This window comes from Typopeltis vanoorti, chromosome 15 (genome assembly GCF_054136105.1).
Source record: "Typopeltis vanoorti isolate ZY-2024b chromosome 15, IOZ_Tvanoo_1.0, whole genome shotgun sequence".
Taxonomy (NCBI): Eukaryota; Metazoa; Arthropoda; class Arachnida; order Uropygi; family Thelyphonidae; genus Typopeltis; species Typopeltis vanoorti.
The window spans coordinates 97,756,816-97,775,835 of NC_143563.1; the positions used below are offsets into that span (position 1 = coordinate 97,756,816).

At 35.6% G+C, this 19,020-nt stretch overlaps 1 protein-coding gene and 1 long non-coding RNA gene across 4 annotated transcripts in view; one reads left to right on the forward strand and one right to left on the reverse strand.

Moving 5' to 3' along the window:
• Nucleotides 1-19,020, reverse strand: part of LOC150099016 (uncharacterized) — a 255,067-nt gene that overhangs the window by 89,829 nt on the left and 146,218 nt on the right. The window lies entirely within an intron of this gene.
• Nucleotides 16,942-19,020, forward strand: part of LOC150099017 (homeobox protein Hox-A1-like) — a 50,117-nt gene continuing 48,038 nt past the window's right edge. Inside the window, exon 1 of the mRNA XM_090405187.1 lies at nucleotides 16,942-17,662. Coding sequence (XP_090261313.1) covers nucleotides 16,942-17,662 — 721 coding nt within the window. The remainder of the gene's footprint in view (nucleotides 17,663-19,020) is intronic.

Genomic DNA, 19,020 nt, shown 5'->3' on the forward strand with positions numbered 1-19,020 from the left:
GAGAAGAGAATTTTGTTGATGATTCTTCTAGGGTAGCCATTTAAGGATAGGTCGTTGGATATTGTAGTCAATTCTTCTTGTAGATCATTTTGGTCCGTAGTAAACTGTATAGCTCTTTTCTTTAGTATATGAATACTGCTAAGTTTTTGGGAGATGTGGTGTGATGAGCTGAAGTGTAGATAACGTCCGTCCAGTATTTGTAGGTTTTCTATAAACAGATAAGTTGAGATTGTTATTTTCTTGTTTCTTTATTATGATGTCCAGGAATGGTAGTTGTTTGTCCTTTTCAAGTTCTAGTGTGAATTTGATAGTATGGCGGAACGAATTGATTTTGTTTAGGTAATCCAATAGCTCTTCATTTTTGTGGTTCCATATAATAAAGATGTCATCTACATATCTAAACCATGCTGTAGGTTTTGGGTTAATCTGAGATAAGATTTTAGTTTCAAGATCTTCCATAAATAGGTCAGCACAAGAGGGGACTACCCATGGCCAATCCGGTTAATTGTTTGTAAATGGTTTTCTTCCATACGAAATAGTTAGAAGTTAAACAGTGACTAAACAACGAAGTGATGTCTTGTGGGAACAAATTGTCTAGATGTTGATGACTTCAACTACTGGAATGTTGGTAAATAGGGAAGTAACATCAAGGCTAGCAAGTATATCATCTTCAGAGATAGGGACGTTCTTTAATTTTTCAATAAAATGTTGAGAGTTTTTAATAAGTCTTAATTCTCCAACTTATTTACTGTCTAAACATCTAGCCAAAATTCTACAACAACACATCCATAACTCAGATACTTATATTAAAAACTCTCAACATTTAGTTTAGAACACTCCTTGTTCTGTGATCACAGTTACATTGGTCAGACGTCTTGAAGCTTCGAAATGAGACAAAGGGAACATATCGGTTATGTAAGAAATAACAGACAAGATATATCTGACCTTTCTTTCCACTGCTCTACAACCAACCATATTATTGAATGGAATAAAAGTTATATGCCTTATATAGAAGAAAACTACCGTTACAGAATCTTCAAAGAAGCAGCTATATTCGCCCGTTCCACAAAAAAACTCAACAGGAATCAAGGTTTAATCCCACCTGATATATGGAAGACCTTAATCAGATCACTAAACCCACATGACATGAACTTCAGCGCCAACTACAAAATGTTTCTCAACAAGTAAATCATGTATCCGCGACACGTGTATTGTTTCACGCTCAGTACTATTTTGTTAATGAATTAGAATTGTCAGTTAACATCTAGTTTGTAATTTACTTTGCCTACCTTATTTGTACCCTGAAGATGCCGACAGCAATAGCTGGCGAAACTAGTTGGTTATCAAATAGTTTATTACCACTTGACCAATACTTCTAAATAAGAGTTAGTTATTCAATGTTCAGCCAAATTGGTAAAAGGCTCTTGATGTTGATGATGCATCCCTGTCAATGCGTCATCAACAATCAACATGATTGGCAGGGTAATCCTCTCTGACTGTCCTGCCAATGTTGATAATGCATTGGCAAGGCAATCAGGGATGATCAGGATGCTACTGATATATATATATATATATATATATATATATATACAACTTAAGAATAAACAACTTAAGAATAATTTGAGACTAGAACTGTGGTTGATAATAGTTCTCAATTGAATGATGATAAGTGTAAAATGATAAGACTAGGGATCCTGCAGTTATGTGGACAGGAAGTTGAGGTTGAATGGTCACATAGCAAAAACTGCAAATTCAACTCAGAACATAATCGCGATGCTGAAACAAACATTGACAAAGTCATTTTGTCTCTTTACAAGACTTTGATATAATTGCACTTGGACTACTGTGCGCAGATTTTTTCGTCTGGGTTCTGAGGGGATAAAATAGCTTTTGAAAAGGTGCGAAGAAGAGTTGACAATAATGATATTGGAATTATGGAGTGTAGACTATGAAAATAGACTGAGAATATGCAGACTGCAGTCACTGGCAGACAGAAGAAAAAGAGGTGATTTGATGGAGATGTGTAAACTTTTGAGAGGGCGTTACAGGATATCGGTGGGTAAACTTTTAAGTTCTATGGAAGGTAGGGGGGGAAGGATAAGGGTGCATCTGTGGAAGTTAAGTTTGTTTGCGGTTAAGAAAGGGATAAATGTAGTGTGGATGAGTTTAAAAAAAAAAAAAAAGGAATGACAGCTAGTCTGGTCTCTGTATGACTCGCTGGAGGTCTCTGATAATAATATTAATAAATGTAAACTTTTTATTTCGTTTTTTTAATTTCTTTTTTATTTTTAATATCCCAGAGAAAGTTTTCTTGAAACCGGAATAGCCTTAAAGGATGTTATATTCTGAAGGGAAAGTAATGGAAAACGTGACACGATGTGATGAGGAATGCTATAAAGAGGTAACTACCATTATGTGGCCGAAGCATTAATGTCTTGTACGTGTTCTCTCTCTCTCTCTCTCTGTTTGGTCTGCTTTAAATTAAGGATTTTTAAATACCCGAATTTCCGTGAAAGAACGAAAGAAAAAGAGATTTTATGAAAGGTTGAAAAACCCTTATCAAGGTAAGGATTGGAATGGATTTTTTTTTTTTTTTCGATGACCGCGCATCGCTGCAATTGGCAGAGTTACACATACGTGAAGGGCAGGGGGATATTTTAAAATATCACAATTTCTGTGCAATTTTAGAATTTTTAATTTTGAAAACTTAAAATTCATACAATTTTTCATTGTGTTTAAATGTTTCTAAATACCAAAAATTACAGAAATAAAATGATTTGAAAAATTTTAAATCAAAATTTCATATTACACTTCATATTATTCTATTATTATATATAAAACTTCATATTATTCTTGACACGAAACGTTTTTCCTTAAAAAAATGACAATATTGCATAGGGGAACAGAACAAGTCTCCTTAAAAGACATAATTTAAGAATTCCTGACGTATCCGCCAATTTCATGCAGTCCCTTTTACCTCCTTAATACAGTGTTCAGTCGTGCTCACAATCAAACCCACTATTTGAGTCCTCCTCTCATACAACAATCCATCCTCATCGAAAACATGAAGCGATGAAAAAATATCACTTGAATTATTCTTACAAAGAAGGAATATACCAAAATATTTACAACAAGGCAGAGTAAATTCGAGTAAAGCTCATTGCTTTACTCGAATCCAGTGGGTCCAGTCCGAGTATGAAATTGGTTTTTGGCTTGCCGAAGAACCCAATAGGAAGAGGGTGCTGGCTGTCGTAAGGCAAACCCAAGTAATCGCAGCTGCGGTGTACCTTTGTATACTATTGGCCCAAAAAAGCCACTCCTCAACGCCACAGCTTGGCCGCGTCACTTGCTTCAACTGGGCAAAACAATCTGTACGTGCAGAAGACATGCGTTTGTTTTAATTTTAATTTAATAGTGAATGAGAGAGAGAAAGAGAGAGAGAGAGTTTTGGCGTTGTTAAATTAGAATTTACATTTCGATCAATATTTATATTAAATATTTTACGTGAATTCCAAGACTATGCGTGTTATTTCTCACAGTACAACAACACATTAATAAAAATCAGATTACTAAAATATATAGCGGGTGATAGGTTAGGCTTTCGCTGTCTGATATTCTAGCAGTGTAAATATAATTTAATCAGTTGTTTCATTTTGATTAATTTTATATTAAATAATGTTATTTAATTTTATATTATATTAAATATTTTTTAGCCTCTAAATTTTTCTTAGCTCTAAATTATCTTGTTCGGTTAAAATGGCGTTAAAGAGTATGCAAATCCAATAGAAATACAATTTAATTATCTTCAAATAATTAACTTGCTTCAAGAAATTAAATGGATTTTTTTTTTCAAGTCACTTTAGGATCCCAATAAAGTGATGGTCTCACAGCGGGCGTTAAAATTCGCCTACGACTTAAAGGCATTCATAAATATTCCCGTCCGCAATGGGATTCGAACGTGCTGGTCGAAGAGTGATTTTCCGATTGACTTTGACCGGCTCAATAACAGATCACAATATCACATTTTTATTCAACAATACATGAGTATCCACGATATCTACCTCTCTTTCTGTCTGATCGCGTGATCAGACAGAAAGAGAGGTAGATATCGTTTTTATCGTTTATCGTAGAGGCTTTTTATCCTAAACCCACCAAACATTGGTCTGGTGTTTGGTGGGTTTTATAATCCCACCAAACACCCAAGTCTTGCTGACGTCATAGAAAATATTATTGAACAGACAACAGAAATTAGTAAAGAAAACGTCATCCTTGTATGAAATATAAAATAAACGAAGCATGTGAATGGTTAATCCAGTTACAACGTAAGAGACCTAACTTTGTTATAACTAACTTTGGAATAAGGGGAAAGGAAGATGGAGACGCCACTCGGATATTTCAACTTTTGCCCAGTAGACCATTTTTAAGTAGATGTGACCTACACTTCAAATGTACTTTACTTTTTATTTTTTTCTTAAATCGCAGTAAGGTCACGAAGCTAAAATTCACGGTCTCGAGACCTGCAAAGTTCCTCTCTGTTCTGAAAAGCCCAACGATGTATAAAATAATAGAAGAAAAACGTTGTGACTAATCTTTTTTCTTTGAATCTTTATAAGACTTTCCATGCTACTTTTTAAAAAATTATTTGATAAAGAAATGAATAAACCTAACTTGAGTGACGTTGAATTTTACACCTAATTAGTGAAATTTGCTTTCGGCCACTTTCACCTTAGGCACTCCCACTCTATAGTCTAATACTGCATGACTTTAGTATGAAAACTTTTTTATATATATTATTTCTGTTCTCTGTAATTTAAAAACACAAAAACAGAAGCAAGTTCGTATCTAGAACGAAAGGTAGTTAGCTGTATAATTTACTCCCACAGTGTCCACAGAATTTAAAAAAAAAAAAAAATGTGTGTGTGTATGTGTGTGTTATAGACGTGCGGGTCTCTGGTGGGATGGCACTCTGCTAGATTGAAACCAAAGGTTAGGTGGCGAAACACACCTTGTAATTAATTGAAAAAACCCCCTCAACACACCGAAACAGAAATGCTAAATTAATATAATTATTTCTATTTACGTTCATCTGAAACTTGGCGGAAAATTCCATTGCACGCTGAAGGCTAACACACACCAGTTTTAATTAAATTCAATGTAAAGGAAAACTTGTAGGGAAAAAAACATTTTGCGTGCTTAATAATAACGCAAAGAGCCCCTTTTTTGTTCGCGTTATGATAAGATACTTAAGTCACTAACCTCAGAAAACAAATTATTAAAATTGACATTTGTTTTTTGTAATTTTTAAATATGTTTTTCAGGCTCGTATTCAGTTTTTCAAAATTTTCAAATCTCTCTTTCTCTTTCTGTGTGTGTATGTGTATGTGTGTGTGTGTGTGTGTGTGTATGTGTGTGTGTGTGTGTGTGTGTGTTATAGTAATTTATGCTATATTATGAAAATGATTCTTCTTTGGATAGGTTCCAGAATGTCTTTCCAAGATTACTCTAAGACTATCTGTTCATTTCTTTTCTTTCCTCCATGTCACTCTGCAAACTAATGATTTTATTAATCCAGCGCGATTTTTGTTGGTGATTATCAAACCGTTGACATTCTTATTTACTGCGCATGATTCCCATATAGATTGATTTTCGCATAAGTTCAAGTATCAACCACTTATAAAGGACAACAAACAAGATAATGTTCAAATGGAACTACCATTTGAACATCAATTTTACTCCAAGTAGGTACTCTGGTATCTTATATCTGTTAGAACTATTGCCACAGGCGGATTTCTGTGGAAAATTTTAATACATTTTGTTATGACAATCTTCCACAATCCGACAATTTCCATAATTCTTGCTGTTATCTCGACTTTCCCCCCCCAATAACAACTAAGCCATTCTGAAAGTCAATTACATTATATGATTTGTCAATTTCCAGCCTTTTACATAGGCTAAAACCTTGTTGCAAGGGAGGGAGCACGGACAAGGTTTCACCTCTTAGAAACCTCGCATTCCAATTGACTGATACTTCAACATCCACTTAAAGGATTCCGCTGTCAGCAGTGGACCCGCAAACTACAAGGAAGCTACTTAAGGTTTGCGGGTTTATTCAAGTATCAACATTCAATAAATTATTCGCATAAATAAGTCATTCAAAACACAAAAGGTTGATATAAGATATTTTCTTATCAATTAGGTTATAAGAACTCAGCTACTTACTGTAACACACATGAGTCCTAATATATTAAGGAAAATGAGACCAAATTATTATTATTGTTAAGATAAAAGACTGGGAGTGGATATTCTGTGGAAGATAGAATTATATCATATTACTGGGAATATTTTAAAATAAAAAATTAACACGCTTTCTTATATAGCAACAAAAGGGATACTACTTGGCATCGGGCTCTGCTGCCATTCTTCCAATAAGCATATATATTGTGCTTGAAGACCTAAATTGAATCTAAACTGCAAGCGATCTCATTAAGGCATGAAATTCCAATGAATAATATTATCACTAAGTATATTTTTTTAAATAACGGCTTCACACATGTAAGAGAAAACTAAATAGAAGTTATTACTCCTATATATTTCGCTCAATGTCACGAGCTTGTTTCAGGGAGCAAGTAGAAAAATTGGTAACAATATTTAAATTATGAACACAAGAACGAGTATAATATAATATGCATGAGTATAATATCACGTGTCTCGGGCACAGCTGCACAGTAGGAGGAAACTATGAGAGTTCAGAGACGTGGGAATAGATGTATAATTAATTAACTGATTTAAAAATTATAAACAATTAACAGCAACGATAAAGGTGATAATGCATCTCTGATAGGCGGTAAGAAAGATGACAACTTCTGAGCTGATTCGAATCGTGTGAAGCCCTAGGTCCTAATCTTAATCGGACGGACCACATGCGTATCTCTTTATTGATTTATCATTTTTAAATGAATGCATATATTTCCACGCGTCTCTGAACTCTAATAATTTCCTCCTACTGTGCAGCTGCACCCGAGGCACGTGATATTATACGCATGCTGTATGACTCGTCCTTGTATTCAGAATTTAAATATTGTTAACAATTAAATTTTCTGCCTTCTCCGTGAAAGAAGCTCGCGACATTGAGCGAAACATAGAGAAGTAACAAATTACATTTAGTTTTCTCTTACATGTGTGAACACGTTACTTGAAAAATTATACTGTCTGACGAGCATGTCTCTATTAAACGTCTAGTAATATTATTACTTGCTAAACTTCAACATAGAAACGTTAAGCCTTCTTGTGAAAGAATTCCATGAGAAACAGTACAACATGGAATTAATGACAGAATTGCGTGTGCCGTAGTATGGAGTGAAAATGTGTCGCCTTTCTAGTAAAAATATTGCTTTTTGGTAGTTAGTTTATCTAAGTCATATTACTAAGAGGACTCGCCTTATTTTTCTGATACACCAGACCGAATAATTTTTCTTGGCTCTAAATTATCTTGTTTGGTTAAAATGGCGTTAAAGAGTATGCAAATTCAATAGAAATGCAATTTAATTATCTTCAGATAATTAACTTGCTTCAAGAAATTAAAATATTATACAGCAATAATTAGCGTGAATCCTGTTATGCTGTGGGATTCACATTTCAATAATAAAAATCTACAATAAAGTATTTTATTTTATTTTATTGAAAATATATTTATTTTCAATAAATATTTTATTTATTTTTATATTATAAAGAGGTTTCAAGAGATTTAATTACTTGAAAATAAAAAAGAATAGCTAGATTTAAAAAATAAAGACATTTAATTCTCACAAATACAATTCTCAGTCAGTAGACATGCAGAACTACAATTTTTACAAATTTTTCTTCTACATGGCTAGAAATATGACGACTAATTCTGACTGACTTGTTTCTAAAATTATTCCATATTTGTTTCACACTAATAAATCGATGAGTATTTCTGTTCTAAGTTGAAACTTTTTTATGTCAGTCATATCTACGAATGTTAGACGAGTTTGTAGCATATTTCTGTGAATAGGATAAGCGTTGAATAATTCTTTTTTAGAGACCAAACATGGAACTTTTTAAGGCCACCAGAGGACTCTAAGTAAGGGGGGAGGCAGTCTTACAACATGTGACGAAAATCGTGAACTAAACTAAAAGTCAGCAACAGATGGTAAAAAAATAAAGTAAAAATAAAAGTTCTACCGTGACGAAATGTAACTGACTGACAAATGATTATACTGCAGAACAGTTCTTTCACATCCGGTAGCCTTTCTGACTAATATAGAGACAATGGAAACTTTAATGAGTCTTCCTGGATAAATATATGGATGGATCAAGTTCGTACACAGAAGTCACAACTCACATAGGACATTTTTTATATATATAATTGTTTTAATATTGTAAACAGGATAAGAAATCTTATGTCCCTTCATTTCCAGACGTATGAACACGTCATGAATCAAATGAAAATATTTATTAACAGAAAAATTTTAAATCTGGGTTCGAAGAGCTAAAAATTTGTTTCTCTGTTGAATCAGCAGAAGTTTTTCTCCTCCAAACAGAAAAAAATAGCCTAAAAGAACACGCAAATGACATACATAACACTTTCTCTTCGTGGCTTTAGTTGCTATGAGATGAGAATACTAATTCCAGACAATGAAATATTGTTCAAACCCTTTTAATCTCCGAAATATCATGTTCAACAGTTCAGCAGAAATATACGAATTGGAATCCATATATTTCAACAACCAAAGGGCATCGTTGTTACCCAATGCCTAAGGAGGCGTTTTGTATCCTAATCTTTGAAGTACTGCAGTACAAAAGTGAATTCTATATATGATGTAGCGATGGCGACAAAATAAAAAGGTAATCAAATGCAAGCACTCATTTGTAACCTAAACTTTCTGCTCAAAACCCCAGACGGTTAATTGTTAATTTTTCAGTGATTTTGTTCTATTGGTAGTTTGTTGTTTTGCTGAGAGTTTAAGCAAAGTAACTAAAGCTATGAGATAAATGCATTTTCTGTTAATTGCTGATTTGTATAAAGAAAACACCAAGCTTTGGGGGAGGTGGGGATCTTTTCCTTCCATCTGAGACCGGTTAATTAAACTTTAGGAACTTCAGAAAATTCAAGAACCCATGGAAGCGTTTAAGAGATTTCTTTAGTTAATAATTTTCTACGAAATACCCCTAATTCTTTTTGTTTTTAAGTAATAAAGAAGAAAGTCGGTCTACTTTAAGCATAAACATCTTTACTTTAAAGCAAAAGCATCGAAATAAAAATGTAGTTTGAATTGAATTGATTTTATTAGTCGGAATTCGATACAACTAGTAACCAACTAGTTTCGCTACGTTAACTAGTGGCTTTGGTAGTCGAAAATAACATACTAATCACGTAGTTTGAATTGATTTGCAGGGGTACTGAACAGGATCAACAATTCAGAAACTAACAAAGATGTTGGGAGAGTTTGATAGTTGAAAGGTAACATACAATAAGCCCTTTTAAGTTTATGAGTCAACTAAGTTGCATTGCTTGTGCAAATTTCATTGCTATCGTAGCATTTCTGTACTATTGTAAAGCTGGTCACACTTCAAGATCTCCTGATCTGAAATTAAACCAACATGACGGGCCTCGTTTTTTACTACGAGGATGGTGTCTTCGTTCTCCAACCAATAAATAGGCCACGGATTCGAATCCTATAGTGGCATGCATGTTTGTGAATGTATTCATATTGTAGATAACTTATGGAATTATTCACTCGTCCACTGGTTGCTTAATTTTAATTCAACCAGCATACCCAATCAAAAAACGTACAGCATACTTTCCAAACAGCCAATCTAGTATAAGAGTTATTTCTAATATATGCTTTTTTTTTTTTTAGTGAGGATCCCATATAAGAAAATTTGCAAGCAGATCAGTAGTATTTTAGTACGTAAGAGGTCGTCGGATATAAACGAAACACTGTACCTTTCCAAGGCGCTTCAGACCTGTAATAAGCAGGATGGTGGCCTTACGCGGGGAGACGAAATTCACCTACCATCTAAAGGCATTCACAAAATATCGGTGCCTGCCGTAAGATTCAAACCCACAGCCTGTTAGTCAAATGGATGGCGATGCTATCAACTTGGTCAACCAGGCAGATCCATTCATCACTATGCTAGTTTGAAGCAAAACAATGCTTCTGCATTCTAACCAAAATTCAGAATTAGATCACAATCTATAAAACTTGAGAGTAATAATATCTACAAAATTTACATGACACTTCTGATTTGAATTCAGATGTCTACCAGTCCGATGGGCACATGAAGATGCTGTGAGTTCGAATATAAATCTTCCGGCTGAAATGATTTTTATCCTCTGATGTGGAGGCACAACTTTTCACATTAGTTTTAATTTGGCTTGAAAAAGTCCAATTTGATCTCGGTTTTCCTCACTCTATAGACAGTTTTTCTTAATCTGTTTAATAGGATTAATGAGCTATAGGATATCCTATTTAGTGGACGATTTATCAACTTAAAAATTTTTCGTGGAATTCCATACCAATGATATATTTATCCTTGATGGGCACATGAAGATGCTGTGAGTTCGAATATAAATCTTCCGGCTGAAATGATTTTTATCCTCTGATGTGGAGGCACAACTTTTCACATTAGTTTTAATTTGGCTTGAAAAAGTCCAATTTGATCTCGGTTTTCCTCACTCTATAGACAGTTTTTCTTAATCTGTTTAATAGGATTAATGAGCTATAGGATATCCTATTTAGTGGACGATTTATCAACTTAAAAATTTTTCGTGGAATTCCATACCAATGATATATTTATCCTTGCATTAACAGTAACGTCAAGCACCACTGATTACGAAATAGAATATTTTTAAATTTAAAATAACCTAAGAAAAATTAAAGTCATAATAATATACGATAGTCATTTGTTAAATTAAACTAATTCACCTGCGATTAGAGCTTATGACATTTTGAAAAACATTAATTGGACAAACGACTATAGCCAAATCATAAAAAGGTTTTAAAAAAAAATGAAAGGACTCTGCACGAATTGCTTTGATGTTTTGTAATTATCGAGATTAGTCTTTCGCTATTTTTTGGTTAATTTTCAAAATTAGCTTTCTTCAGAACGTAATTTTTTTCTTCTCATCCCCTCTCTCACTTGTAATTAGTTTATTAGCCTATTAGATCATTAACTGCGCGCGCGCACACACACACACACACACACACACACACACACACACACACACACACACACACACACACACACACACAGCATTTGTCATTTTTTACAGTTTTTCGCACATGATTCCAGTAATAAATCATCCTAAATGTATTCTGATATATCAGAATGATAGAAAAACTTCCCTGCATTACTATATGAAAAGGGAGAAAACAAACTCCACTTCCCCAAAGTGATGCCTAAAAATGTTAATTGGATCTACAGTTAGTGTCAACTAAGGGATAAGGGATCGGGTATAAATTTAGATGAACCACGAAGGGTTAACATTTTTAATTTCAGTAACCGATTAATATGTTCATCTTTTTCCTTTAAAAAATCAGTTTCATTATTGATAAATATTGTGTTTAACTCTAATATGAAATAATCCATGGTATAAGATATAAATATAGTGAGCCAATCTATTACTCCAGCACATAAGTGATGTGCTGAAGCAATAGATCTTATTAGAGCAATGTCAAAAGATTCCGAAACATGAGGGGGGGGATAGTCTGTAATGCCATGACAACAGCATAACGAACGACAGAATAACTACAGTCGAACAGAAGGTTATAGGTTATACTTACAATTAAAGATACTGCCATCATCACTACCAACAGAACTAAATTCCTAATATACACTTCATTATCTGCGACCCCAGATATCAAAGAACTTTGATATCTGGGGTCTCTATCTTCAATTTTGTCCTTCATTTTCAATCTCTAACTTTGAGATCTATAACTTAAATTGATATTGAACACTGTCTTTGGTATGGTAGTGAGTGGTTTGTCTAATTTCTCTCTTATTCCATAGAAATTTATTCCACTGGCTCCCAGCTGTACCAGAGCTACTTCTTCTATTATCTGTTTCCACATTTTATTTGTTATCTTCACTAAAATCGTGCCTAAATAGCTTTTCATGTGCAACTGGTAGTCTGTAGATTTACTATTCAGAATGCAGTCGAAAGTTTCTGTTTCCCTGTCTATCTTTCTAGTTTTTCGCTTTCTATTGCAGTATTTATTTGTTCTGGCTGAAGAATCTTAAAGACTTGTAGCAGATTTATTTAAGAGTATAATATCATCTTTGATGATGTGATTAGTTGTACATATAGATTAAATATAATCTGTATGAAGTGCCAATTTGCAACTAAGTATAAATATGTAGAGCTGTTTATAAACAACTCATTTACACCATAAAATACATATTTAGAGTTTTGAACAGTCTCTTCCCCCCTAACATCTTATAGCATGCTTTTTCTTCTTCTTCTTTTTTTTTTTTTTAATAGAGAGTCGTATTATACTCCTAGGATTCTCGATTATTTGACATAAGGTAACAACAAGCTCAGTTGGAAGCTCTATTTGGCCACTCAGCATGTTGTTCTCCAATTTTTCACTCAACTAATCATTTTCTTCAATTAGCCAACTATGTCGTAATCTTTTCGCATGGATGTTTGCATAAATCTTTTTCGGAACACCAAGAAAGGAAATTTTTCTATAATTCTTGCATTCATTTTGATTTCCCTCTTTATAAATTGGTATAAAAATAAAACTTCTAATCCAGTCATGTGGAACTCGACTTTCTAGCTACGTCGTGTGGTCAAATATCATCTAATCGAGCTGCTTTGACATATTTCTGATTGCTTTTTTTGCCTGAAATATTGCTATCCTAATTGCCTTCTTCTTGAATATTTTTGCTTTTGCTTCTGTTTCAAACTACTTCATTTAATAACACGTCAAACTAATTTTTATGTGAATCTTATCAACGAAAGGTACCGTAGATGGACTAAGTATTATATTACCAGGATATGTAATATACATACAAAATACAATATCTTTCATATCCTCTTTATGATCTTTGATTCTTTTGTGGCACTTCTTCCACCATTTCTAAGCCTTTCTTATTAGCTTCTAAAATAGTTTGTACTTGTTATGATATTTATAATGAAATTCCTGGCATGTACAGCATATTTCGATAGTATTATATGAAAAACTTACATCATTACTAACAATTTTCCCCCAAATTAATCTGTTATCTGTAACGACTTCAATATTATCAGGCTTTATATCTTCTAAGGCACTTCTTACTGTAACTATCCACCTAGATCTTGGACTTCCTCTGGATCTTTTTACCTGCCATTCTGGCAAAGAACACTTGTTTTGCCAATCTTTTTTCTCCCATTCTGTTTAAATGACCATACAACCTCAGATTAGCTCTGCTAATACATTCCTGAATGCTAGCAATGTCAAGTTCTTTCCTAATATTATTTTTAATTCGATATTGCGATTAATGCCATCTGTTCACGCCCCTAATGTTTCTCAGGAACTCTCATATCTGTGGTCTCTAGTCTTTGATCACGTGCTTTACTTCTAACCCAGCCTTCAGATCCACAACTTAAAATTGGCTTCCACACTGTCTTGTATACAACTAGTTTAGTGATTTGACTAATTTCTCTCTTAATCCATTTAAATTTATTCAATTCAACTTTCTAGCATACCAGCCTTGCTAATCCTATTGTCTATTTCCATGTTTAAATAGCCATCTTTATGAAAAAATTATGCCTAAATAGCTGAAATGTTTTATTTGTTCTCCATTCAGGATACAGTTGAGGTTTTCAATATTTCTGCCTATTTGAAAACTGCATCCTGAATTTTGAGCCTATAAAACAAGTAAAACATTTCAGCTAATTAGGAATAATTAAGATGGCAATTTAAACATGGAAATAGACAACAGGATTAGCAAAGCTGGTATGATAGGAAGTCAATTGAATATTTATCACTTTTGACTTTTGTTTTTGTGACTTTTTTCTCCCAGTGAAAAAAAAGTTCTTTCTCTCTTTGTACTCGATTTAATCGCGTACTTCCCAGGCTGAGTCACTTACTAGTTTCTTCCAATATGTTGCTAGTATGAAGGAGTAAGAATATGAAAATAAGAGCCAAGTCTTAAGATCTGGTTCTTATCTTTATACTCCATTTTTCTCAAATAGTATTTGCATATTTGAGTATACAATCCATTTTCCTACTCTGCTGTCCAATTCTCCAATAAGAACTATTTTTTTAATTTTTTTTTAAATGTCTTGTGCTTTTCCTAATGACTCGAAATGATAAAGATGTCGATTAAGAGTGTAATATTCTTTTGCTTACAAAAGACAGTTTATTATTATTATTATTATTATTATAGCATTATTTTTACGTAACAGTTTGCAAATAGTCCCTTAGATGGATGCGACACCGAATAAGTTTACTCTGCGGAAGGAGTATCTGCCGTCACGATTCTCAACATCTCGATATTATGTGATCGATGAATGCTGACTGCTATTGGCAGGTGTGACATTTTTCGCCGGTCTTCTTATAAAGCGGGATTTCCTGAAGAGTTCCCGGGGAGACAACTTGATCTCCAATGGCTATCATGTAGCCTTTGATCGCTCAAAAACAGAACTGTATTTGGATAACCATGTAAGAAAGATTCTTGGGGAGCTCTGCATTATAATAACTATCACGTTTTATAGTTGACAGTAGAATATAATTTTAAGAAAATCGTTTAATAGCTTTTGATACCAAGTTGGCTGTTTTTAACTCGTTTTGTTGCTTCTCGCATAACTGTTATGCAATATTTCGTCATCTTATCTCACTGAAGCACCCCAAATTTATCTGCATTTTGAATTCTGAGTGTTTTCACTCACATTGCATTTTGTGCATATTTCACAGTTCTCATTAATAACAACGTATGATCTTTAATTTACAATCTTATATCATAAAATTTAGATGGTGTTACATGATAATCCTTTGGACTATCTTATACTAATAGTTACACCTTCAATTATACTTTTTTTTTCTTATTGTTTTTTAATTTTTCACAGTGTTTTATGTATTCTTTTATTTTCTACCTTAATTTCTACTTAAAATGCATTGTTTTTAGAGAACATGATTTTTCCTTACACTGCTTCAATATAATGAGTTTTTCTTTCCTTCTGTATCGAACAGTGAATCGGTATGGTTGAAACTATCGAAACTTTTGCAGTTTCTGGAATATTTTAATCTCAGTCGGTTTCTCCTACGTCTTGATATCGCATAGTTCACTGTCTCGTTCCTCTAAAGCACCGCTCTTGTTGTTCTCTATTAAGCCTTCTAACAATTATAAGCTATCCATTGAAACGGTTAAAGCTTATCGATAACTTATTCCTGGTACTTAATTTCAACCTAAACGTTTCCTCTTGTTCGTGAAGACTTCGCGGGTATTTCCTTGCCAACACTTGCACGTACTTTCCTGAGAAAACTTTTAATCTCTCACGTGCAAAAACAGACGCTAACGTACACTGCGTGTAGCAACAATGTTCGTTCGTTCCACTAAGGGATTGAAACGCAGGAGTCGATATCGCTTAACGACGGGGCCCAAAAAACGTCCCTGTTAAAATTCATCAGTAGACGGGAAACAACAGCACGAAAGAGCCACAAGTAGGGAGTTTCACGCACGCAAACATCGATCGGGAGAGAGAGAGAGAGAGAGAGAGAGGCTATGACGGTGGGACCCTAAGCCTAACGTTTCCCTTTTCCCGATACACACAACGTCGAACACATGGAGTCAGTAACTGTGCACGCTACGGCCCACCTGCACACTTATCGGACTGCCTGCCACGAGACAGACAACTCGCCCGGAGCCGTTTCCACGTTGTTAATATGCTCACCTGAAACACAACTGATAGGTGTACTCAGCTGCAAGGGGGCTCTCACCAGAATCGTTTGAAACTCTGGGGGGAAAACTTCCCCATAGACGAACCGACAAAACGCTGGACGACTGGACGCTGTGACAACCCCGACCCCTTCCGTAATTTAGTTTCCTGAAGGGTAGATCCCATAGAGTGATCGTTAGCCTTCCATCTACCCCCCTCCATCCCCTCCCCCAGTAACCCCACCCTGGTTCGGTGGCTGCCGATAAAACGGTCCGTCTATGCGATGTCCAACAGTGTTAATCAATCAGGTATCAAGTCACTGGTTCCGTCACGGAGGTTAGCGTCTGGGCGATCTATCGAGCGACTACTGAGGAAAGTGCGGTCACAGCCATGTTCTCAACACAACCAGCAACAGCGCCTCGTGCAGGCTCGAAAGTCTAGCACGCTGTAAAGTTTCACTTGAACGCGAAAAGTGGAAAAGGGGAAGAGGATTCGACTCCCTGAATATCGTAAGGAAGGAGGATCCCCGAAGTGAAAAGAAAGTCTTACCGTGTCTCCAAGCAAGTTACGAACTTCCTTAGGATGCACTAAGCAGATGACACCACCTTTAACCTACTTGAGATGAGACTTCACTCGAGCTCGCCTGGAACATCAGTCTGCCCGGAACGAGGCTTACAATGATGACGTTGTTGTTGTACTGCCGTGGCAGCGTGCTCGTGAGGCAATCTGTCGTCATCGGGGAAATGCGAAGAGTTCGGCAGCACCTCCGCGAGAACGTGCACAGCGAATACCCGCTGCCACCACTGGTATAAAAGAGAAAAGTAATTTGAAGAAAAGTTGTCACTCGATCTATCACGGACTAATGCTCGGCAGCTGGAGGGCCCGCCAGTAGCGCCATTGGTCGACCGGAATCACGTGGTTCATTTAACTCCCATATTTCTGTCAACTGCTCCCGATGATTTAGCGACCGTTTATTTTCTGATTTATCTCCTGGTGCGACAGCTAATTTGCGGATCGCCTTTAAAAAGCACGGCTAGTGAGGACGCTGAAAGATTATGAATTCTAATGCCGTGTACACCACCATGTGCCGAAACGGGGAGACCACGTCCTACACTACCCAGCCTTACAGTGCCGACCTAGCGGCTCAGGTGTACTACCAGCAATCGGCCGACCCACTGTCGGGGGCCGGAAACCACTACTTCAGCGGTAGCCTAGTCAGTTCGTACGCCGGAGCTCCGGACCCGAGAACACCCCCGGTGCACGGAGATACGAATGGGAGTCACCAGATCATTAACGAAAGTAACGGGCTCAGTTACACCAACCTTGACCAGCCAGGGTACGGACACCAGCAACGTCATCCCCACCCGGGAAACACAGCCACCCTTCACCACACGTACGGTCCCGTTCCTGACATGGCCCCCAGACCACCGCACGGAACCTACTACCGAAATCTGGATTATCACCACGACATCAACAGTCACAACGTTCACCAGTCTGCGGACCACCAAGGGATTGGGCTGGGTGCAGAAAGTGCTCGTGTAGTTCCCGGATTTGGTGTCTCTACGTCGGCGTATCCTTACCTAGACTCCTTGGGTTTGTCCAGAAGAAATGGCTACGGTTACGACGCATATGACCCCTCTCTGCGGGACAGCTGCCAAGTGAATGGTGGTTACCAGTATTCTCCGACTGTCAACAGGCCGAGAATGGCAGTAGCACAACCTGCTCCGGTTCCCACTTACAAATGGATGCAAGTCAAACGCAGCGTTCCAAAACCTGGTAAGTACACCCTCCTTTCAGTGGCTTTCGAAACAAAAGCGGGACCTTTGGGGAGAAATCTCTGTTGTTTCTCATAATTGTGAAGAAATTCGATGAGACAAATATGTGCAACTATTTTGATTTACATATAAGAGAGAGGGATCAGGGAACTCGTAGGTCAGTGTAGGACAATACTTCCATAAATTTATCGCACTTTGCATTTGATAATTTTTCCTTATTGTTCCGAGAGATTCCTAACTAATTTTGTCTCTTTAAGAACGTGCTTGTAAGATATTTCAATTGTTTATTGCAATCTCGTAAACACTCTACTTTTCTCAGGGCCCACCAGGCTCCGCAGGATCGGTGATTTACATTAGTTTCTTTTCCTTCTGATTACAATAGCTGGTTCATTTTTTTCTTTCTAATATTCAATGTATCGCAATTTAAAGGATCATTGCAATCTTTATTCTATCATGGAAGAGATTTGCTAGTCCGAGTCGAAATTCAATTAGCCCTGTTGAATAATGATGTAACCATAGTACCTCATAAATAATTTTTATTGATGACGCTTTAGTCCTCCGATAGCTCTTGACTATTGGCCAAGTCAATGGTCAGTAGATTACTGGGGAAAAAAAAATTAAACCGAACTGAATATTAAATAATAAAATTGCATGTTCTGATTTAACAAAATAAACATTAATAATGAATATTTTTTTTTCGGGGTGGCTTACACCAGACGGTGAAATCACCTTAAGGGCATTAAAGTTGTAATTGTGATTACAGCTCTAAACTATTAAAACTTTATATTGTATAGTATTATAACACAGAGACTAGTACAATATATCATGCAGTACAATATAATATCATTTATATCGTATCAACACAGGAACTGTTCACAGCTTCATTAGGAACAACTTTTACACAAGATCTTTACAGTCCTCAGATTGTCTTGCAGTGTTTAATTGAATATGAAAAAAGAAAGATGAAGAATAAAAAAGAACGTATGCAGTCAACCACAGAAAGAATTGTTGTTATGTTTATCGCCTATTAGAGCTCATCAACAGGAGATTATCCAGCTGGTACAAGTCCAAAGGATAGGCAATAATACATTCAATCAGTCAACAATATAAAAATGCCAACCATAATCTCATTGTTACACCATAACAATAATGCATAACAATAACAATATTAAAATTTATAAGAATATCAGGAACTGTATAGTTCCTGATATTGTCATAAATTCAATGTGTTCACAATACCATTATTTCTTACGTTATTTTTTAAAAGCACCAATAATGAGAAAATGCTAATAAGCCTTTACAGAAATTCTGAGAATGATAAATTTCTCGCTTCCGACCATCTTTTAAGTACGTCTATTA